This window comes from Sciurus vulgaris (genome assembly GCF_902686455.1).
Source record: "Sciurus vulgaris genome assembly, chromosome: 4".
NCBI lineage: Eukaryota > Metazoa > Chordata > Mammalia > Rodentia > Sciuridae > Sciurus > Sciurus vulgaris.
The window spans coordinates 158,322,185-158,343,051 of record NC_136464.1 but is presented as its reverse complement, the minus strand read 5'-3'; the positions used below and the strand labels follow the sequence as shown (position 1 = coordinate 158,343,051).

The 20,867-nt window shown below is 36.2% G+C and overlaps 1 protein-coding gene across 1 annotated transcript in view; it reads left to right on the top strand.

Annotated features, from left to right (window-relative positions):
* FRY (FRY microtubule binding protein) overlaps positions 1-20,867 on the top strand; it is a 274,897-nt gene that overhangs the window by 162,084 nt on the left and 91,946 nt on the right. The window contains 12 exon segments of the mRNA XM_079137248.1: positions 1,099-1,357; positions 2,678-2,860; positions 5,000-5,086; positions 7,269-7,528; positions 7,925-8,114; positions 8,714-8,838; positions 11,084-11,141; positions 12,864-12,955; positions 13,216-13,388; positions 14,539-14,699; positions 16,051-16,161; positions 20,682-20,836. Coding sequence (XP_078993374.1) covers positions 1,099-1,357; positions 2,678-2,860; positions 5,000-5,086; positions 7,269-7,528; positions 7,925-8,114; positions 8,714-8,838; positions 11,084-11,141; positions 12,864-12,955; positions 13,216-13,388; positions 14,539-14,699; positions 16,051-16,161; positions 20,682-20,836 — 1,854 coding nt within the window.

Sequence of the window (20,867 nt, the reverse complement as noted above, 5' to 3'; positions counted from 1 at the left end):
TGATTAAAACACAAATACACTGAAATTCTTTAGTTGACTAAGAGTTTCTCTGTCTTGGCACTACCAACATTTTGTACCTGATAATTCTTTGTTATCAGGAACTGCCCTGTGTATCATAGAATGTTTCGTAGTGTCTAGCTTCTACCCACTGGAGAAATGACAGGAGTACACCCCAAACTGTACAAAGAAGACTGTCTCCAGCACCTGATGCCAGGCTTGGGAGGCTGAGGCAGGAGGATGGCAAGTTGGAGGCTAGACTGGGCAGCATAGCAAGATCTTGTCTCAGAAAGCAGCAGCAGCAGCATCACCATCATCATCATCATCATCATCATCATCATCATCATCATCATCATCTCCAGACATTTCCCAATTCCCTTGAAAAGCAAACTGGTGCTCTAATTTTTCATTTTAATCAAACTTCTGAATGTGTCCTTTTGCTTTTCAGCAAAATGTGTCTTGCCAGTAAGAATAGGGTTTGATATTATTTATTCTATAGTCATTAATGTATTAAAAAGTATTCATGTACAGTAAAATGCTGTGTGGTATATCAGATTGCATCCTGAAAAAGAAAAGGGGGAGCTAGGCACAGTAGTGCACACCTGTAACCCCAGCAGCTCGGAGGCTGAGGCAGGAGGGTGGCAAGTTCAAATCCAGCCTAGCAACTTAGGAAGGCTCTAAGCAACTTAGCAAGACTGTCTCATAAAGGTCTGGGGATGTGGCTCAGTGGTTACACCCTGAGGTTCAATCCCTGGTACAAAAAAATGTGGGGGGCCCTAGTGGAAAGCTAATGAAATCTGAATAAAGTGTGTAGTTTAGTTGGTTGTATTGTACCAACATTGGTTTCTTATTTTCAGTGAAAGTACTGTGGTTATATAAGGTGTTAACCAAGAGAAGCTGGTGAAGACTATACGCAAACTATTACCTTTGTGACCCTTCTGTAAATCTAAGAAGTTTTTGTTTTTTGAAGTATTCATGTAAGTCATTTACTAAGCAAAAAACGTGGAAGGTTTGTTTTTCAGACACAAGCAGAAGCAGAGACCTATACATGTACCTTCTTTGATCTTAGTCAGTGATCTTATCTGCTTCTTCATTTCACAGGCTCTCTATTCATATGGATGATGAACTGCGGCACATTGCACAGAACTCTCTTCAGGGCTTACTCGTTGACTTCTCAGACTGGAGAGAAGATGTGCTATTTGGCTTTACCAACTTCCTGCTCCGGGAAGTCAACGACATGCACCACACACTCCTCGACTCCTCCCTGAAGCTGCTGCTGCAGCTGCTCACCCAGTGGAAGCTGGTCATACAGACCCAAGGAAGAGCCTATGAACAAGGCAGCAAAATCAGAAACTCAGAGGTGACTTCCCACTCTCCCCACCAGCTCATTCTTTTATATACTGCACATGAAAATGAGTGGCAGCCCAGGGTAGCTTCTGGAGTTCCTCCTTCCAACCACCTGGGAACTTCCTCTGGTGCTGCCCTTAGTTCTCACCAGTGCACACTGTGACAGAGAAACTTGGGCATAACATGCCATGTCAGGTCAGACTTGTTGATACAGTAGAAGTTGTTTTTTTCCAGGCAATCATGATTACAGATCGGTTTCTAAGAGCAAAGGGCTATAGGACAGGGAGTTGAGCTAGACATGGATATAGATATGGGTACAGAAACAGATATATGAAAGTTAACTGTCCACTGGTTTCTTGTTGTTGTTTGTTGTGGTTTTTACTCAACAATATATTAGTTGTTTTGTCCAGTATCCACAGAGAAGAAAATGTAGTCTTGTAGCTTCTTGATCCTTTCCTGCCTCGGTCATGAATGGTAAGACATTTTGGAGAGCGCATTGAGGGTAGGATTGTCCAGAGAGATCCAGGGTCTTTGTTCCAGGCTAAGCTGGCATTGGCATTGGGCAGATGGTTTCAGGTCTGGCTGGGAGGAGCATCACTAAGAGTCTGAGGACTGTAGAGCAGCACAGCAGTGTCCAGGGAACGTAGGGATGAACCCATCTGGGGATGGGCTGACCTCAAAGGTGACGTTCAGGTCCCTCTTCCTTCCTTGTCTGCTACACATGTCAAAAGATGATAGGTAGAAAAATGGGGGTTGTATATGCTTGGAAAAGGGAAATTAAGGTGGAATCTGCCACATCATCTGGCTTGCTTTTGCGTTAGATTCACTTGGTTGAAGTTTGGGAACTTTTCAGAACTCATCATGTAAATGTGGCAAACCTAGATTAGAATCTAACATGCAAACAAGAAAGCAAGTGTAAATAGAAAGGAAAATGTTCAGAAATTCATTTTAGTAGTATGTAAAAGTCTATAGAGAATTTAGGTGAAAATATTAGGTCATTTTATCATACATGTAGATATAGCATAATCCCAAATGGTATGGATAGAAGCTGTTTTGTTTTTGTTATTATTAACAGGTTTTGAAAAGTTATTTCTCATCAGACATACCAGATGGTTAATGATATTCAAAGCAACAGTAGATCTGAAAAGTAAAAAAGGCGCTAGGATATTTCATGAATAATAATGAATCCATAGACATGTCTGATTCAAAACCGTTGTCATTTATTATACTGTTACAAGGTCAAACATGCCAAAAGATACACATATGAGAATATTTTTTCCTGTTTGCATTGTTCTCTTGCTGAATACAGAATGTTGTTCTTATCGTATGACAGCTCATTCCCAATGGTGCCAGCCACAGAATTCAGTCGGAACGAGGCCCTCACTGCAGTGTCCTCCATGCTGTGGAAGGCTTTGCTCTGGTTTTACTCTGCAGTTTCCAGGTGGCCACACGCAAACTGTCTGTGTTAATACTGAAGGAAATTCGAGCTCTATTTCTTGCCCTGGGTCAGCCAGAGGTATGGATTACTCTTCTGAATTCTCCAATTTATTTCTTTCAGCTGTTTTGAAATTTGGATAAACATTCTAAATAACACCTTACTGTTTTGGGTACTTTTGTGTCACCTGTGATGTTGACACATGATTTTTGATTCATCATTGGGATTATAATGATGCAATAGTATTTTTTTTTATTCTTTTTTTTTTATTGTAAACAAATGGGATACATGTTGTTTCTCTGTTTGTACATGGCGTAAATGCATACCATTTGTGTAATCATAAATTTACATAGGGTAATGTTGTTTGATTCATTCTGTTATTTTTTCCCTTCCCCCCAATCCCTCCCACCCCTCTTTTCCCTCTATACAGTCCTTCCTTCCTCCATTCTTGCCCCCCTCCTTAACCCTAACTCTAACCCTAACACTAACCCCTCTCACCCCCCACAATAGTATTCTTGATCTGCTTAAGTAAGTCATATGTCCTGAGAGCAATAGAGAATACCATTCCTGGTCACTAAGTGATGTTGCTTTCCTAAGTGAGGAATTTTAAGATTAATCTAGGTTATGGGTCATTTTTCTTCATAGTGTTCAGCATACATCTAATTAAAATATCATGTTTATATTAGAGAACAATCTCTAAAAAGACTGTATTCCATTTAAAATAAGAGGTGGCAAACAGTCTGGCTAACTGAGAGTTGTTTAATCTCAATGATGGTGGGAAAATGGCTCCATAAGAAACACATCCTCCTCAGATGAGAGAAGAAAGCCAATTGTAAGTCTGGTTAACTCCAGCTAACCTCCTGTCCTGGTCAAGGACCGTACACCTTCCATCAGATATTACAGCTCATGGCCTGCGGCACAGGTGGAAGAAAGATAAGCTTTGTCTGTCACATACTTTACAAAAATACCACTTTCCATTTTCTTGTTTTAAATCACTAATCTTGGTTTCCTTATCCTCCAAGTGGTCACAGTTTTTACAAATTATTTTCAAGTTCATCACAGTCCTTACTGTTCACCTTTCTTCAACTTTCTGACTATTTCAGGGCCAAGTATCTGGCATCTGGTAAATGGACCTCTAAGACATGCTGTATTTGGTGAACCTCCATTAAGTTTCTAATTATGATAATAACAGTGGTAGTAATTACCATGTGCAAAGTCAGGCACTGTGCCAAGTGTTTTATACACGTACGTTATCCATTTTATCCTCACAATAAGAATTTATTTTGTTTATCCTAGTATACAGATACTGTGACTGAGGTTTAGCGAGGTTAAAGAACTAATCCCAGATCAACAGGTAAGATGTGAGAGTCAGAATTCAAACCCAGAGATATATATATATGTCTCCGAAGTTCCTTATTCTTAACTGCTGCTCAACCAGGTGGTGTCAAAGATGTTTCTCAACTATTGTTTTCTTTGACCAACCACCAACTTCTTTAAAACCATTCCCATGTATCACTGAAATCATACGTTCCAAGACTTTCGTAGAAGACTTCTCAATAAATCATTTTATGTTTCTAAGTTTCTCTGTAATAAAGAGCAGCAAACGCATGCATATTCATGGATGGATGGATTTGTACAAACATTATTCATGTAGAATCTTTAATAAGATAACACTCTCCTATTCTTCTCAATTTACTTCTTTTAGTAAATAGCTGCACATCACATAGATATCACAGAAAGTCTGTGGTTGTTCTCCAGTATAGTTTCTTTTAGACTAGAATTCAGTCACCATCAACAATTTGTCAATTATTTTAGCAAAACAGCAACTTAAAGTAATTGCTGTTTTACCAGTCTGAAAAAGTCTATTCTTGTAGGGTTTCCATTCCTTGAAGGGAACAGCAGTGTGAGCACTTCAGTCACTAATGTAGGATACTGGTATTTGGGTTCTTATGTACAGGTATGAATCTGAAATTCAGGTAAATGTCTTTGAGAACAGTGTGGCTTGGGGCTCTAATGACCTTGCCCTGAAACTCAGAGGAGCAAGCTCAGAGTCACGGGGGTTTCCTGCCTTACCTTCCACCTTCTTGGCACTGGCTCCTCTGTGAGAAACCCCTTATCAGTGTCTTGCAAGCTGTTCTGCTTCATGTACTAGATGGAGGCAGCGGGTGGGTGGAAAGAATTCTTTTTCCCATGGAAAATAATTGCCTCCCCTTTGTACAGGACGATGACAGGCCAATGATTGATGTCATGGATCAACTAAGTTCTTCCATTCTTGAAAGTTTTATTCACGTAGCAGTTTCAGATTCAGTAAGTACACATTTGATTCCGATTGCTCGTAGTGCTTACATATCAACTCTGGACCTACCTGAAAGAGAGAGTCAAAGAAAAATTATATGGCTGAATTTGGGGATTTTATGTTAGATTAGCAAACAGATGTAAAGATTAGAAAAACAAGACTAGTTTTTCAAATGATAGCTTAGAAGACATTCAGATAAATTTCAAGCAAAACTTAAGCCTTAGGAAAATAGATATTTTTCAAATAACAATTTCAAAAGAATCATTCAGTCTTCTTACAAAAAATCAATTTGTCTCACTCTTTATACTTAACACAATATACACATTTAATATTATACTTTATTCTTAAGATGGTAACTTCTATTTATGTGGTACTTTACAGTTTACAAGGTGCTTTTATATTTATTATCTCATTTGATCCTCAGTTTTTGAAACTCAAAAACACTAAGGGGCTGGGAGGGCAGGGGAGGAAGCTCGTCAATAGAGCATGGGCTTTGAATGAGTAAGGAAGGCTCTGGGTTCAAGTCCCAGCACCAGAGAACAACGAAGAAATGTTAGTTAGGCTTGTCCATTTAGACTCTGAATCTAACAGAACTTTATCTGCTACACAAATACATTCTTACTTTTAAAAAGCATATTGGCAGCTTTCAGATTTCCTGAGTAAGTAGAAGGGAAACTGAAACTGATTCTAGTTATCTGACTTTTTAAAAATAAAAGTACAGTAAGAGAACCTGGATTCATTTCAACTAAATAGCTACAAGAGGCAGGGCAATCTGGAACAAGTAGCAGGATTCACATTGCTGACGCCTGATGCAGAGACTTGTCAAAAATTAGAAATGAATGCAAAATCCGAAGACATTTGTTAGCTTTTCTTAGCCTTTTCTAACTGAGATTGAACACAGAGCCCTGTTTTTAGTAGCCCTGTTCTCACTTATGGACTTAATAAGAATTATTAAACTGGTAGCGGGGCATGGCAGACCTTCACCACGTAGAGAGGTAGTCTGCTGACTTCTGGATGTTCACATTCTTTTAACATGAAATGGAACCGTCACCGTCCATTCTTTTATCTGCGCACTTACTTTCCTATGGATGCCTTTATAGTTTGTTCATGTGATTTTGTTCTATGTTTATTAGAATCAAAATCTTGAGATCAGCAATTCTGCACTTAGGAAGATCCACAGAAAGGGGAAAAGAGGAAGGGGAAGCAGTGCCAGCTTTGTGCCGGGTTATCTGCATTCATTGTCCCTTATCCTGAGAGGACGACCAACAAACATGGAGGCAGTTTCTCCTCCTGGTGTCACAGCTAGATTGTTTGAAAATTGGTGTCCCCCAAACATGGGTATCTGCACTTAAAAGAGAATGAGATATAAGAATTGATACATATTACATATATATGTATTATGTATGCATTGTATTATGGATTATTATCAGTGTTTATATACTATATATTACTGATATATATCAGTTCTTGTATTTCATTCTTTTAACATATATTTTATATATCTATATTTTATATCATATACCTATATGTATGTATCTAATATATAGAGAGACAGTATTATAGGATATATAATTTAATTTAGGTAACTTTCCAGATGTTTTGAAACATTATTTTTGCTTGATATCATAGGGAAAGAGTAAGTAGTTACCTCAAAAATCGTAAGTAAAATGCCCTTCATGAAAGGGACTGTGCTAACCCATCTCTCTAAATCAAAGGGAAGGTGTTTCAGTCTAAGTAAACAAAAAAAAAAAAAAATCACAAATAACATACACACACACACACACACATACACACACATACACTGATGCAGGGATGAAAACACATTTATGAATCTCAGATAAATAACTTTTGAGATTTTAAAATGGCAAATCTGCAATTGCGTTTAAATTAACTAATGTCATGTATTGTTCAATAAACATTTAGGGATGAGTATCTATAAACTGATGCATGGTGGTGTGTGGCATCAAAAGTATCCAAGACCCCGATCCTTGAACTTTACACTCCAGCTGCTTATCAGTGAGCACAGGAAGCACAGATGATTATGCACCAGCTTTGTACGTGGTAGTTTCAGATCCAAAGCTGGGCTGTTGCTGTGGTGATCAGGAAGGAGAGATGGAAGAAGGTGCACTCATCCTGGTGAGGATGGATCGTTTCAGTTCAGCTCTGATTGACTGCCCACCTCTGTGCCTGCAGGCAACATTACCGCTGACCCACAATGTGGATCTGCAATGGTTGGTGGAATGGAATGCAGTCCTGGTCAATAGCCATTATGATGTGAAGAGCCCTTCCCACGTCTGGATATTTGCACAGTCTGTCAAAGACCCCTGGGTCCTCTGCCTTTTCAGCTTCCTCCGGCAGGAGAACTTGCCCAAGCACTGCCCCACGGCTCTCAGCTATGCCTGGCCTTATGCCTTCACTCGCCTCCAGTCAGTGATGCCTCTGGTGGACCCCAAGTAAGGCAGCCGTGTGTTTTCCTCTGTTTTGCTTGTTTCACCATTTGCCCTCTTAAATTTTCATTTTATATAAGAGAATGGAATAATTTAATCCTTCCTAAGTTTCCTGCCTCAGAATTCTTAACATTGAGTAACAACAGATAAGAAGCTTTTCTCTAGAGCAAGTTTTTTTTCCCCTTAATAATCAATATGATTATCTAAGTATAGAATCTTAGACTCTTAATGGTGAAAGAGGCCTTAATGTTCTATCGCTCAACTTCTCATCCTGTGCAGATATTCCCTGAACAACATCCTTGACAGATGGCTGTCTGAGTACTTCCTGTGATCTTTCTTTAACAAGTGATATTTAAAATCGAGAACTTAGTTTCACTCTTGTTTTTGACTCCATGTTTCTAGCAGCCCAATTAATGCCAAGAAAACCAGCACTGCGGGCAGTGGAGACAACTATGTTACCTTGTGGAGAAACTACCTTATTCTCTGTTTTGGTGTTGCAAAACCCAGTATTATGAGCCCAGGACACTTACGAGCTTCCACTCCAGAAATAATGGCGACCACGCCTGATGGTACAGTGAGCTACGATAACAAGGTGACATGACATGCTTCAGAAGAATTATTCTGTAAGGTTTTTTTTTAGCTTGTTTGTCTAGAGTTCCCAGTGCAAATTGCACTGTGCCTGCCATCTGGAGTATTATGGGATCAGATTTTCATCCTACACATTTCTAAATTCCATTGAGTGTTTATGTGAATAATTTATTACTCCTCTCTGGCAAGAAGGGAACTGAAGATAAAGTTGAGAAACTCGCTTAAGACCATCCAGTGACTTGTGTTCCTTAGTGCCCTAGGCCATGTTCGTTTTCTACATACCACATTTCTCTCACTCCTCACCAATATTCACCTTTAAACCATGCCTTGATTAAGTGATTTTGTTCAAATTAGTTTTATAGACTTATTTGGTTAAAAAAGAAGAGGACTGTTGTAAAATTTTTTTTCTTTAGAATTTGTGTCCCAGTTGGGAATTACCCTCATTGTTCTGTAGTAAACTCGTGCATTTTTTTCCTGTAACGATGGCAGTGCCTTGGGATGTGGCTCAGTACTTTAAAACTGTTATAATGGAATCCTCGTGTGATGAAAGGAACCATCAGTTACCATGTTACCTCTTTTTCACTTTTAATCAACTTGTTTCAGGCCATAGGCACCCCATCGGTGGGAGTTCTGTTAAAGCAGTTGGTGCCTTTGATGAGACTAGAGAGCATTGAGATCACAGAGTCCTTAGTTTTAGGATTTGGAAGAACAAATTCCCTTGTTTTCAGGTACAGTAGTCTTAATGAGTTTTTCTACGTGCATACATGCTGCTGCTATTGTAGTTGCTTTTCTTAGCTTGAGTTTGCGTGTATGTATTGGCGTGCACCTGGAGAATTCATAGGCTTCGCGTGATTTCCTTCGTCTTCTTTGGTTGATATGCACGTAATGAGTGTTCCTTGCAACTGCCTCACATTTCACTTTTAGTTATTGCAACTTTGATTTTTACCTCTCAGGTTTGATTTCACTTGCGAGCTTTGTTTTAATCAACTATAAATGAAGATGATCCCCCCTCAATCCCCAGTTTGCCAGGTTGCTCAGAGACTGTGACATCAAATAATAACAATATCTGTTCATCTGCCATTTAGCCAATAGACTTTTAAAGGTGATGGGTGGATAGAACCCGTTTGGGTGTTTTCAATTTGGCTGGCTGATTTTTCTGTAAGGTACTTTCTCCTGCCTTAAGAGCAATAGCAAACCTGATTTTCTAGATTCCTTTATTTTGCAGTTTTCATCTATAATAAAATAAAATCCCAAGAGGCAGCATCAATGTATTTTGAAAAAAGGCATTGTAAAATGTTCATTCAGGCTGCTTCTAATGACTTTAGCTAAGTAATAAAATCCTGCATGAACAAAAAAGTCTTAAACAAAATTTTCCATGCAGAAGGAAAAGGGATAGCTTCAAACACCTAAGAGAGACTATTTGAAAAATAAAGATTAATGAGATGTTTCAGAAACAACTGAAAAATTTCCATTATGTTATTCTTTAATAGAGTCAGATTTTTATTCTTAAAAAAAATTATAATTTTGGGTTCTCATTTCTTGAGTTCCAGTGAACCAGCATTTTACTAGTTTTTAGTTAATTTGTTAAAACTAAGCTTCATCTTGACATACTACAAGATTACAGTAACAATAGTAATGATAAAATGACTAAAGTTCTTTCCCAAAGAATATAACAACCTGTTGAATATTTTGTCTTTTCCCTATTCATGGAGTTAGGTAACATTATTCACATGAGTTATCACCATGTGCATCTGGAGAACTTAATGTCCCTGGGCCTCAGTTTCCTCAACTGTAAAGTTGGTATAACAAAAAATAAATGAATAAATAAAGTACATCCCTTTCATTTTAATAGACTCCATCTCATAGATTTCCTGAGAGGATATATTGAATGTGAATAGGCACCCCATGCACATAGTAATATTTGGTAACAAGAACCCATTCAATAGAGGAAGCCATTCATATTCCTGTTTCTTTGATAAAGAAATCCTAGCATATGTATCAGAAAAATCAGGACTAGAAACCAGATTTTCTGTCTCTCAGTGCAAAATGCCTCTGAGTTTGCACTTTCCTATTCTTGGATTTTCTTAGAGGGTAATGTCAAACAGCACAAAACATCCTACCGGAAACTATGCAGTTTTCAACTATGACATATATTATAGATAAAACAAGTTAGTACTAGTCTGGTGACAAGCCAGAACTCATAATTTTTTATATTGACAGCAATTCAAAAGATATCTCCAAATAATTAATTCAGAAGTTATTTCCAACTAATTAGATTAACAAGTATAAATCTAAGAACTAGAGATTCTGGGACAGGTGAAGAGTATATATGTATGATACACAATGTATTTTAATATGCTCAAAACATATTTTTACCACACAGGAAAAATTATTTTGTTGGCAACCTCACTATTTTAGTACCTGTCATAATTTGTATTTACCTTGTAGCTCAAATAAAGGAATTTAGCTCTGAAATCCAATGATTTTATTTTTAAGATCAATGGAAAACAGTCTCCAGAACATGGATCTCAATGTTAGTTCCTCTCCCTTTTTCTCTAACTGTCCTGAAATTTTCTTGTGTCTAGAAACTGAATTGTATTTATCTTCAGTTTCATAGCTCATAGTAAAGTGTTTGAATTTAGTAAGCACTTGAAAAATATTTCTTGTTTAATTCTTCAGATAGAGTTTTTTTGCCAAAAAGAACAATAGAGTATTATATCACAACCAAGTCAACAAGTATATATTAAGCCAAAATTATATGCATAGCAATGAGATTAAGACCAGTAATACAAAGTACAGACCAGTACCTTCCAGTTCACCACATGATTGGGAATATTGGAGTAGTCCAGAAATTATTATATCAGAAGCAAAATGAAAAAAAAAAATAAGCAATTTAGGATTGAATGGACATATTTGGTGATAAGTTTTCTGTCCATAACAATGAATTTAAAATGTGATCCTTTTCCTCCATAGAGAATTGGTAGAAGAACTTCATCCGTTAATGAAAGAGGCTCTAGAAAGAAGACCAGAGGTAGGATTTTGAATTTCAGTAATTAAGACTTGGCTTATTTGGACAGTGGCATGAATTTAAATCAAATCTAGTAGCTCCCCCAAAAGTATGCAAGTACCCCACATGCCTTTAACAGTGATTCTTTTTTTTTTCAATAGTGTTTGAATTTATTTTAATGTAAAATTTTTTGAATCAACAGCAAAATATAAGCACCTATTAAGTATAGAAGAACTGAACACAATACATGATGAGAAAATATGGAGCTTGGATTTTAGTTCTGTTTAACTACCAAATGGCCATCTTATTTGCAACTTTATTTTTATACCAATAAGTCATACACTCCCAATGTTCTTCCTCACTAGCAAACTGTGAAGTCAAAGGAGATGATTTATTACATTTTCTCTAGAAATGCAGCATGTTTGTCATTAAGTACCATTATTAACATTAAAAAATTGTAGGGCTAAAATCTTTAAATAGATTGTTACCTGCATTTTCTGAAATTTTTTTTGTCTTTTAAAGGGTTAATATTGTTTTTTTTATTTAAAAAATTTTTTTCACACATGTATACAGGGTAATAATATCTGTCTCAATCTACTCTCCTTCCTATCCCCACCCGCCCCAACCCTCCACTCACTTCCCTTTGTACAAAGTTCCTTCATTCTTCCCTACCTACCCTACTATGGGTCAGCATCTGCTTATCAGAGAAAATACTCAGCCTTTGGTTCTTTGGGATTGGCTTATTTCACTTAGCATAATACTCCCCAGTTCCATTCATTAACTGCAAATACCATAATTTCATTCTTCTTTAAGGCTGAGTAATATTCCATTGTGTATATGTACCACATTTTCTTTATCCATTCATCTGTTGAAGGGCATCTAGGTTGGTTCCATAGTTTAGCTATTATGAATTGAGCTGCTATAAACATTGATGTGGCTGTGTCACTGTAGTATGCTGATTTTAAGTCATTTAGGTATAAACTGAGGAGTGGGATAGCTGGGTCAAATGGTGGTACCATTCCAAGTTTTCTTAGGAATCTCCATAAAAGTGATTCTTAATGTTTTAACTTTTGTCATTTTCATTACTTTTCAATATTCAAGTATATAGTATACTATGGTTCCAATTTTAAAGCACATTATATCCTAAGTATATAATTCAAAATAATTTAGATTGTATATATTGCTTTATTACATTCTTTTGCAAACAAATTTAAAGTTGGCTTTTAGTTTTTTTATTGTTTACAAGAAAGTCAATGGCCAAGAAAATTGATTCATTTGTCATATGATACATAGTTTTCCCCAAAGTGAATCCACTTCAAAATTCACTTATGTACCAGGGTTAATAAGATGACCAAAAGAGAAGCTTCCCATATAGTAGGTGTGATGATAACGAATAGCAAAAATTCAGCAATTTGACAGTGTTGCCTCTGTGACCAGATTTGTGGGATTGTCAGTGTTTCCTGTCCCTCTCCACTAGTTTCAGACGCTTAGTTTTTCAGCAGACCCTGGGAACATCTGGGAAATGAGGCTTGTTAGTTCTCAGCATTCTTCCCTTGTGCATATTTATTGTCTCATTTCCGATCTGCAAGCATTGTGTCTACTCTTTAGCAGGAAGGAAAATGCATGTTGTCTTTTATGCTTAAAAATCGAAGGTACTAGATGATGCCTTTCTGTAGTAGTTTCCTAAAGCACCGTCCCTGTCGTCTTTGCCTGTGACCGTAAGCACTGTTACCTCTTTCTACACAGAATAAGAAACGCCGAGAACGGCGAGACTTGTTAAGGCTACAACTACTTCGAATTTTTGAGCTTCTGGCTGATGCTGGCGTAATAAGTGACAGGTAGGAACAAAAGTCTACTGAGTTGGTCCTGGCTTGCAAAACGAGCCTGTTGTCTCCTTTTCCATCTCTCTCTTTTCTCTTAAATATATTAACTCAAAAAAGTTTTTTTAAAGCCTACTTTTTCCATAGTCTTCTTACACTGTATGAACAGAACAGATTTACTACATGAATTTTGACATGAATCTTATTTTTCATGATGCATGTGCTACTTGGATGTAAAGATTGATGGACCTAAAAGTCTGATGTTTCCTTTATTCCAGCACAAATGGAGCCTTAGAACGGGATACTCTAGCACTTGGAGCTTTGTTCTTAGAATACGTGGACTTGACCCGCATGCTTCTGGAAGCTGAAAATGACAAAGAAGTTGAAATTCTTAAAGATATCCGGGCACATTTTAGTGCCATGGTTGCCAACTTGATTCAGTGTGTTCCAGGTGCAGTGATAACATCTTTACAAATTACCTTTCATGTGCGGAAAACTGTGCTCTGTGCGAATGTGCTTTCCACCTGAATCTTCCTAGCCCACATGCACGTCTGGGATAGATGGATTGTTTGTTTTGAGATACTTGAAAATGCACATGAAAACAGGTTGTCATAACTCAGCACAGAATTGGAAAGGGAATAATAGGAATCAGATTGGGTTTTGTGCTTGTCATTTCTATTCTTTATTTGGGTTCCCATCTAAAAATGACCTCATGTGATTTCTATAGGAAGGAAGTAATTCAGAGGAAACATTCACAAGAGCTTCATTTTATCACATTGTTTGTGCTAATCTACGGACATGAAATTCCAGCAATATTCCTGCCCTCTACTGCCACTTCATCAACACAGGGGGTAGAATTCTACATCGCTTAATACATGTTACATTTGATTAAGTATTACATTATTGAGAGAATTATCTTTCACAGAGCAAATGGGTATGAAATATTTTCATTCATCAGTTTCATATAAAAAGTGTAGTTTTTGTTTCATTATAAAAAGCTGCAATTCAATCCATGCAATTTAACTCACTTTTCATTATTTTGATGTTACTAACCTTCTTACAAATGTTCTTCATCCTTGAAGACCCTAAATTAGGATTTGAGTTGACTTCACTGGTTAAAGTACATCTCTTTGAAACAGTCTATACTGTATCTCACAGTCCTTCCTGACAGCAGCAGTAGGAAAACTTGTCATATGCGAGTCGCTACTGACTGGGAGTCTTCTTAGCTGTCAGTTTACAGGTCCTGTGGTCGGTCTCTCCTTCCCACTCAGAGTCAAGGTGCAGCTGGCTGCAACGCGAAGGGAGGAAGAGCACACATGTAGAAAGAAATGTGTTTTAAAAATGAACTTTCATTGCTAAAGAAAACTGGAGTTAGGGAGCTGGGAATGTAGCTAAGTGGAAATGCACATGTTTAGCATGCACAGAACCCTGGGTTCAACTTCTAGCACCAAAGTTTTTTTTAAAAAGAAAGAAGGAAGGGAAGGGAAGAAAAGCAGAGTTAAGAAATGAGATTTTTCCTTTCCACAAAACTTGAGAATGCCATGCAATCCTCACACAGACTGCATCCAGTCAGTAGACTGTAACTCTGTTTCCCTCCCTAGTTCACCACCGAAGATTTCTCTTCCCCCAGCAAAGCCTGAGGCACCATCTCTTCATCTTATTTAGCCAGTGGGCAGGACCCTTCAGCATTATGTTTACGCCTCTGGATCGTTACAGTGACAGAAATCATCAGATTACAAGATACCAGTATTGTGCATTAAAGGTAGGAATGTCTTTCTCACTGAATGGCGTTGCTCAGATCATTGGTCTCCTTCCTTAGATGAACAGTCTTGCCTTGAAAATAAGGGTTGGGAATGTAGATCAGAAGTAGAGCGCTTGCCTAGTGTGTGTAAAGCCCCCGGGTTGGATCCCGACTGCTACAAAAAAAAAAAAAAAAAAAGTTAAAATAAGTAACATGATAGGATGTAATAAAATATAAAAGTACATGGAAGAAAGGACACACACATATAAATACCTAGATTGACTTCAGAGACTCACAAATATACACACATGAACATAGGACAATAGTTATATGTAAATATTCCAATTGGGCTCACACTTTCAAAAAGATAAGCTTTTTTAAAGCTTCTACTTTTTTTTTTTTTTTTTTTTTTTTTTTTGTGTGGTGCTGGGGATTGAACCGCAGGGATTCATGCATGTGAGGCAAGCACTCTACCAACTGAGCTATATCCCCAGCCCAAAAGTTCCCACTTTTATCTAGTATTTCTCTATCTGATAACCATATGGTTTTGGTTACTTACTCTTTAAGTAGTTGCTTTGCCAGTCAACTTCCAACCTTTACAAAAAAACAGATATCACCGTCAGGTTCAAAATTGACCAAGAGTCACATACCCTGTTTAGTCTTCTCCTATCCTTAGCAGACTGCAAGAAATGTTTCCATACCCTGGGGACTGTTCAGAATCAGCAGAAACATGATCAGTATAGCTTTTTGGTCCTTTAGAAAAGTAACTGCCTGTCGACATTGTCATACATGCACCATTACTTACTGATTCAGGTGAACTTTGAGCTCAGTAAGGCCAGTGTACTTGATGAACTTGACAGACACCTCCTTCTCTTATTTTCCCCACCCACTTCAAGGAACCACAGTTTATAGTTTTCATTTTCTTTACCTTTGATTAGGATCATAATTATTTGGTTTGCTGTGTTTCATAGGTTGTCGATTCAGTACATTAGCCTAATAACTGTCATAAAAAAAGAATTTGAAAATCTGAATTTATCTTGTAAGCAGAAATTGTTCACGTGAAATTATTGAAAGTTTATTTCATGCACTGCGAAGTAGTCATTTTGTTTTAAATACTCTTCATCAAATAAAGATCTGTGTAATTGTAAAATCACATAGCTAAATTGATAAACTTTTAACATTTATTAAAAAACCAAGTTCGGAATCTGATATTTTTATTGACTCTACCAAGGAATGCTTTAAAATCTTGGAGGAATAACTGCCTTTATAGGACATCATCATTGTACATCTGGCAGTTATGTTTTATAAAGTCAGCCGATACCATTACTGTTCCAGGTTTCATTTCCTTGTTTTGTTGTGTTTTTATGACCAGGCAATGTCAGCAGTATTGTGTTGCGGCCCTGTCTTCGACAATGTGGGCCTTTCCCCAGATGGCTACCTATATAAGTGGCTCGACAACATCCTGGCTTGTCAAGATTTACGGGTAAGTAGCAGCAAAAATATATTTGTTTTTAGGTGTCTTCGGGGTTCCTCCTCGGTTGAGTTCCTGAACTCTGGAACATCGTTTACAACACAGCCTCCTCCCCTGTCAGCCACACTGGTACAGGTTTATGTGTTGATCACCGTGCCTTATGATGCATAGTATCAGAAACAGGGTAGCATTTACCAAAATTGACCATGAACTAGTCATAAAGCAATCTCAACATATTCAAATAATTGAAATGATACAGTTTCTGTTACCTGTTCATAGTAGCATTAAGCTAGTGAGGAATAATAAAAAGATAATATAAAAATATATTTCCAGATAACCAGTGTCAAAGAATAAATAAGAATGAAAGCTGGAAAATGTTTTAAACTGAAGAATAATGAAAATACTACATACTAAATTTGTGGGCTACAAATAAAGCCTTGCTTAGAATGAAATATATAGACTTAAATGCACATAGGAGAAGAAAAAAAGGCAGATAATCAATGACCTAAGTGTCTATCATAAGAGGTTAGAAAAAAGCATATTAAATTCAAAATACAACATGGAAACAAATAGAAATAAGAACAAAAATTAATGAAAGGGAAAAAATTAATAGTAATGATCATTAAAGTCAAAAACTGCATTTGTTAAGACTAATAAAATTAATAAATAGAGAGCAGATCTGGTCAAGAAAACAGAGCTAGAGAAGGCAAATACAAATAAGATTATTACCACAGATACTACAGATAGTAGAATTAAAAGAACATATGAATATCTTAATGGCAATGAACTTGAAGTTTTAGATTAAGTAGACAAAATCTTAGAAAAATACAACAGAAGGAAAGCAAAATCTGACTGGTCATATATATGAGAAAAAAGTTGAATCTGTAAATTGAACGTTTTAAAGAAAATTTTAAGACCAGATGGCTTGACTGATTAATTCTCCCAAGCATTTAGGGACAAACTATATTGATTAATATAAATTCTTAAAGAGAAAACAGATCAAGAGGAAAGACACCCCAGTACATTTTTGAGACTAGTATAACTTTGGTAATCAGGTGGACAAGGATGTAACAAGAAAGAAAATTAAAAGACAATCTCATTCATGAGTACAGGTGAAAAAAACTTCAAACAAAATATTGGAAAACAATTCAGTGAGATATAAAAAAGATAACACATCATGATCAAGTTAAGTTTATTCAAGAACTGTGAGGTTTTCTGATATTCAAATATCTGTCATTTCATTAATATTAATAGAATCTTGAATAGGAAGTATGAGATTATTGAACTGTGCAGAAAAAGCACTGGATAAATTTCGCACTCATTAATGAGGAAAAACTAGCGAAACTAAGAATGTTAGTTTGATAAAGTGTGTCTGTTAAAAAAATACATCCTTATAGTAAACATCGTATTTAATAGTTAATATTGACAGTATTCCCTCTGATATTAGAATGACCAAGAAAGTTCACCTTCACCACCTCTATTAATATTATACTAGAGATCTTCACGAGCACATTAGGAAAGAAAAAATATAAGAAATGAAAAAAGAAGAAATAAAACTCATTATTCACAAATGACACAATTATGTATACAGGAAATTCAAAAGAATCTGTAGATTTATTTAGCAAAATTGCTGAATGAAAGATCAAAATGAAAAAATCAATTATATTTAAGTATAGAGCACTAAGCAATTACAAAAGTAAATTATAAACAATATACCATTAATAATAGCATTTTTAATTAGACACTAACATTACTTAGGAATAAATCAAAGAAAAATGTATAAAGCCCTTTATATAGAAATATGTAAAGCAGTAATGAGAAAAATTAAAGATCTAATAAATGAGAAAAAGGACTGTGTTCATGAATTAGAAAATTCAATATTATAAAGATGTCAGTTTTCCACCAAAATAATTTATAAAGACATTACAAACCCAGTCAAAACCCTGGCAGGATATTTGTGGTAACTGACATGATCCTTTTAAAATATATATGTATGAAAATGTATAAGACCTAGAAAGGTAAGATAATTTTAAACAACATAAGCAAAGCAAGAGGATTTACTTCAGCAGAAATCAATACTTCCCATAAACTTATAGTAGTGAAAACACTATAATATTGACCAGAGAATAGATAAATATATATATGAAGTAGAATAGAGAGGCAAGAAATGAATCAGGTATGTTTACATTTTGTTTACCTCAGGGTGGCACTACAGAAGGTGTGGGGGAAAGGAAGTTTTTTTTAATAAGTGTTTTTTTCATCAAGTTATTTGAGTGAAAACCATATTTTTTAAAAATTGAAAAGTATAATTTGACTCCTTCCTTACTAAACCCAAAACTGCATTGTAGATGGATTGTAGATCTAAATGTAACATCTAAAATACTGAAGTTTCTAGAAAATAATACAAAAGAATATCTTCATTCCTGGGGTTAGATTTAGGTTTCTTAAACAGAATACAAAATTCTAAGTATAAGGATGGACTAATTAATAACTTTTGTTTAGCAAAGGACACCATTAATTGCATGAATAGGTTACTAATAGAGTGAAAGATGTTTGTAACACATAACTAGCAAGGGGTTTTTATCTAGAATATATAAACAACCCCTGCAAATAGGTATATACAAACAATAGAAAAATGAGCAAGAAATTTAAGCAATTCAGAAGAGATTATCTAAATGTCCAAAATAAACGTAAGAAAAAACTATGAAGTCCATTATAAATCAGGTATCTTAGTCCATTCAGGCATTTGTAACAAAATGCCATAGTTTGAGTGCCTTATCAACAATAGAAATTTATTTCTCACAGTTGTGGGGACAAGGGAGTCCAAGATTAAGGTGCTGGCAGTTTCGGTTTCTGGTGAGGGCCCACTTCCTGGTTTTTAGATGGCCATCTTTTTGCTGGATCCTCAGGTAGTGGAAGGGAGCAGGGAGTTATCTGGGAACCCTTTTATAAAGATACTAATCAGATTCATATGAGCACCTCATGGGCTAATCACCTCCTAAAGAACTCATCTCTGAATACTGTAACATTCAGCATAAGGATTTAACACATGCATTCTGTGTTGACGCGCAGTCTATAGCATCAGGGAAATGCAAATTAAAGTCACGTGAGACACAAAATTATATAACTCCATTAATATAGAGTTTAAAAACTGCCCAAACTAATAGTAGTAGAAGTCAGGATAGTGGTTGCTTCAGGGAAGAGCAGGAGGCTATTAAGAGAGTGCCCAAGAGAGGCTTCAGTGGTATGGCAATATACTAGTTCTGAGCTGGTGATGATCACACTAGCATGTTCAGGATAATCCATCATATACTTATGCACTATCTCTGCATATTTTATACCTCAATATAAAGTTTGTAAAGCACAATAAGAACTTGCTTTCTTTCAAGTCAAACTTAACTTTTTAAGAAAATGTTATTTTCATATCCTTTGCAATAGTATCGTCAGCTTTTATCTGTTGTGAATTATGTAAGGGGGATGAGGGCAACTAGGTTGAAGATGCTTGTGCATCCAATTAGAATATCACTCCCATCTGGACCCAGACCCAGCAAGTAAACAAACAAGCCAGATTGTTCGATTTCCATATGGTCGCCACCAGCAAGGAGACTGGGCAATTTCGAGAAAAGATGGGAAGTTGTTATTTTGTGAGGGGGGTATAGCCTTGAGGCACCAGGCTTCTCCCAGATGAATGCACATGCTCACTGACCTTCCAAAATTTTAATAGTAGTTTGGGGAATTTTCAATGAAGCATTTTATCCATGGTGGTATTTTTCCATATAAAGCCTCTGATTACAACAAATCTGTTGAGACTGTATTTCTTTTTTCTCAAATTTATATTTTAGTCAACATATAAAATTGTATTTATCATATACAACATATTTTTAAATATGTATATGCATATGACTTATGTGTGTATATATTCTATAATGTTTAAATCTAGCTCATGTATTAGTTCATATAGTTATCATTTGGGGGATGAGAACACTTAATATGTATGCTCAGCAATTTTCAAGAATACAGTCTATCACTACTAATTGTAGTCCTTGTGTTATATAGTGTATCTCTTGACTTATTCTCACTACGAAACTATAATTCTATTTGAAAGATTGGTTACTGAGCTTCACACAGTTTATTTTATAATCAAGACTCATATTCTGATTTTTTTCCTTAAAAGACTTCATATACATGAAGGATATCCATTTTTATATTTGATTTAAACCAAATGCATGTGTTTCTCAGAAATATCTTAAATGCAAAAAAAGGAACATTACCAATGACATAACCTTTCTTTTCAGGGTTAAAAATTTGAGAACATGTATATCCTCCCTAGAGTTAAATATAGTTTATAAGTGTCAGTTCTGTTTGCAGCATCACATCCTCTTAGACAAGAGTATGTGACAGGAAAATTAAACAATGAATGCTCAATCGCCTCTTTTATTGTACCCAATTCATATTAGCTAATCTTATTCTTGTGTCTTTCTTAGAACATTCTTTCATTAAATATGATTGATTGATTTGTTCTGTGTATTCAGGTTCATCAACTTGGCTGTGAAGTTGTGGTCTTGCTATTGGAACTTAATCCTGATCAAATAAATCTTTTTAATTGGGCCATTGACCGATGCTACACAGGTTCCTACCAACTTGCATCCGGCTGCTTCAAAGCCATAGCAACCGTGTGTGGAAGCAGGTATGACTTTTTGTAAGTAAGGACTGGTGGC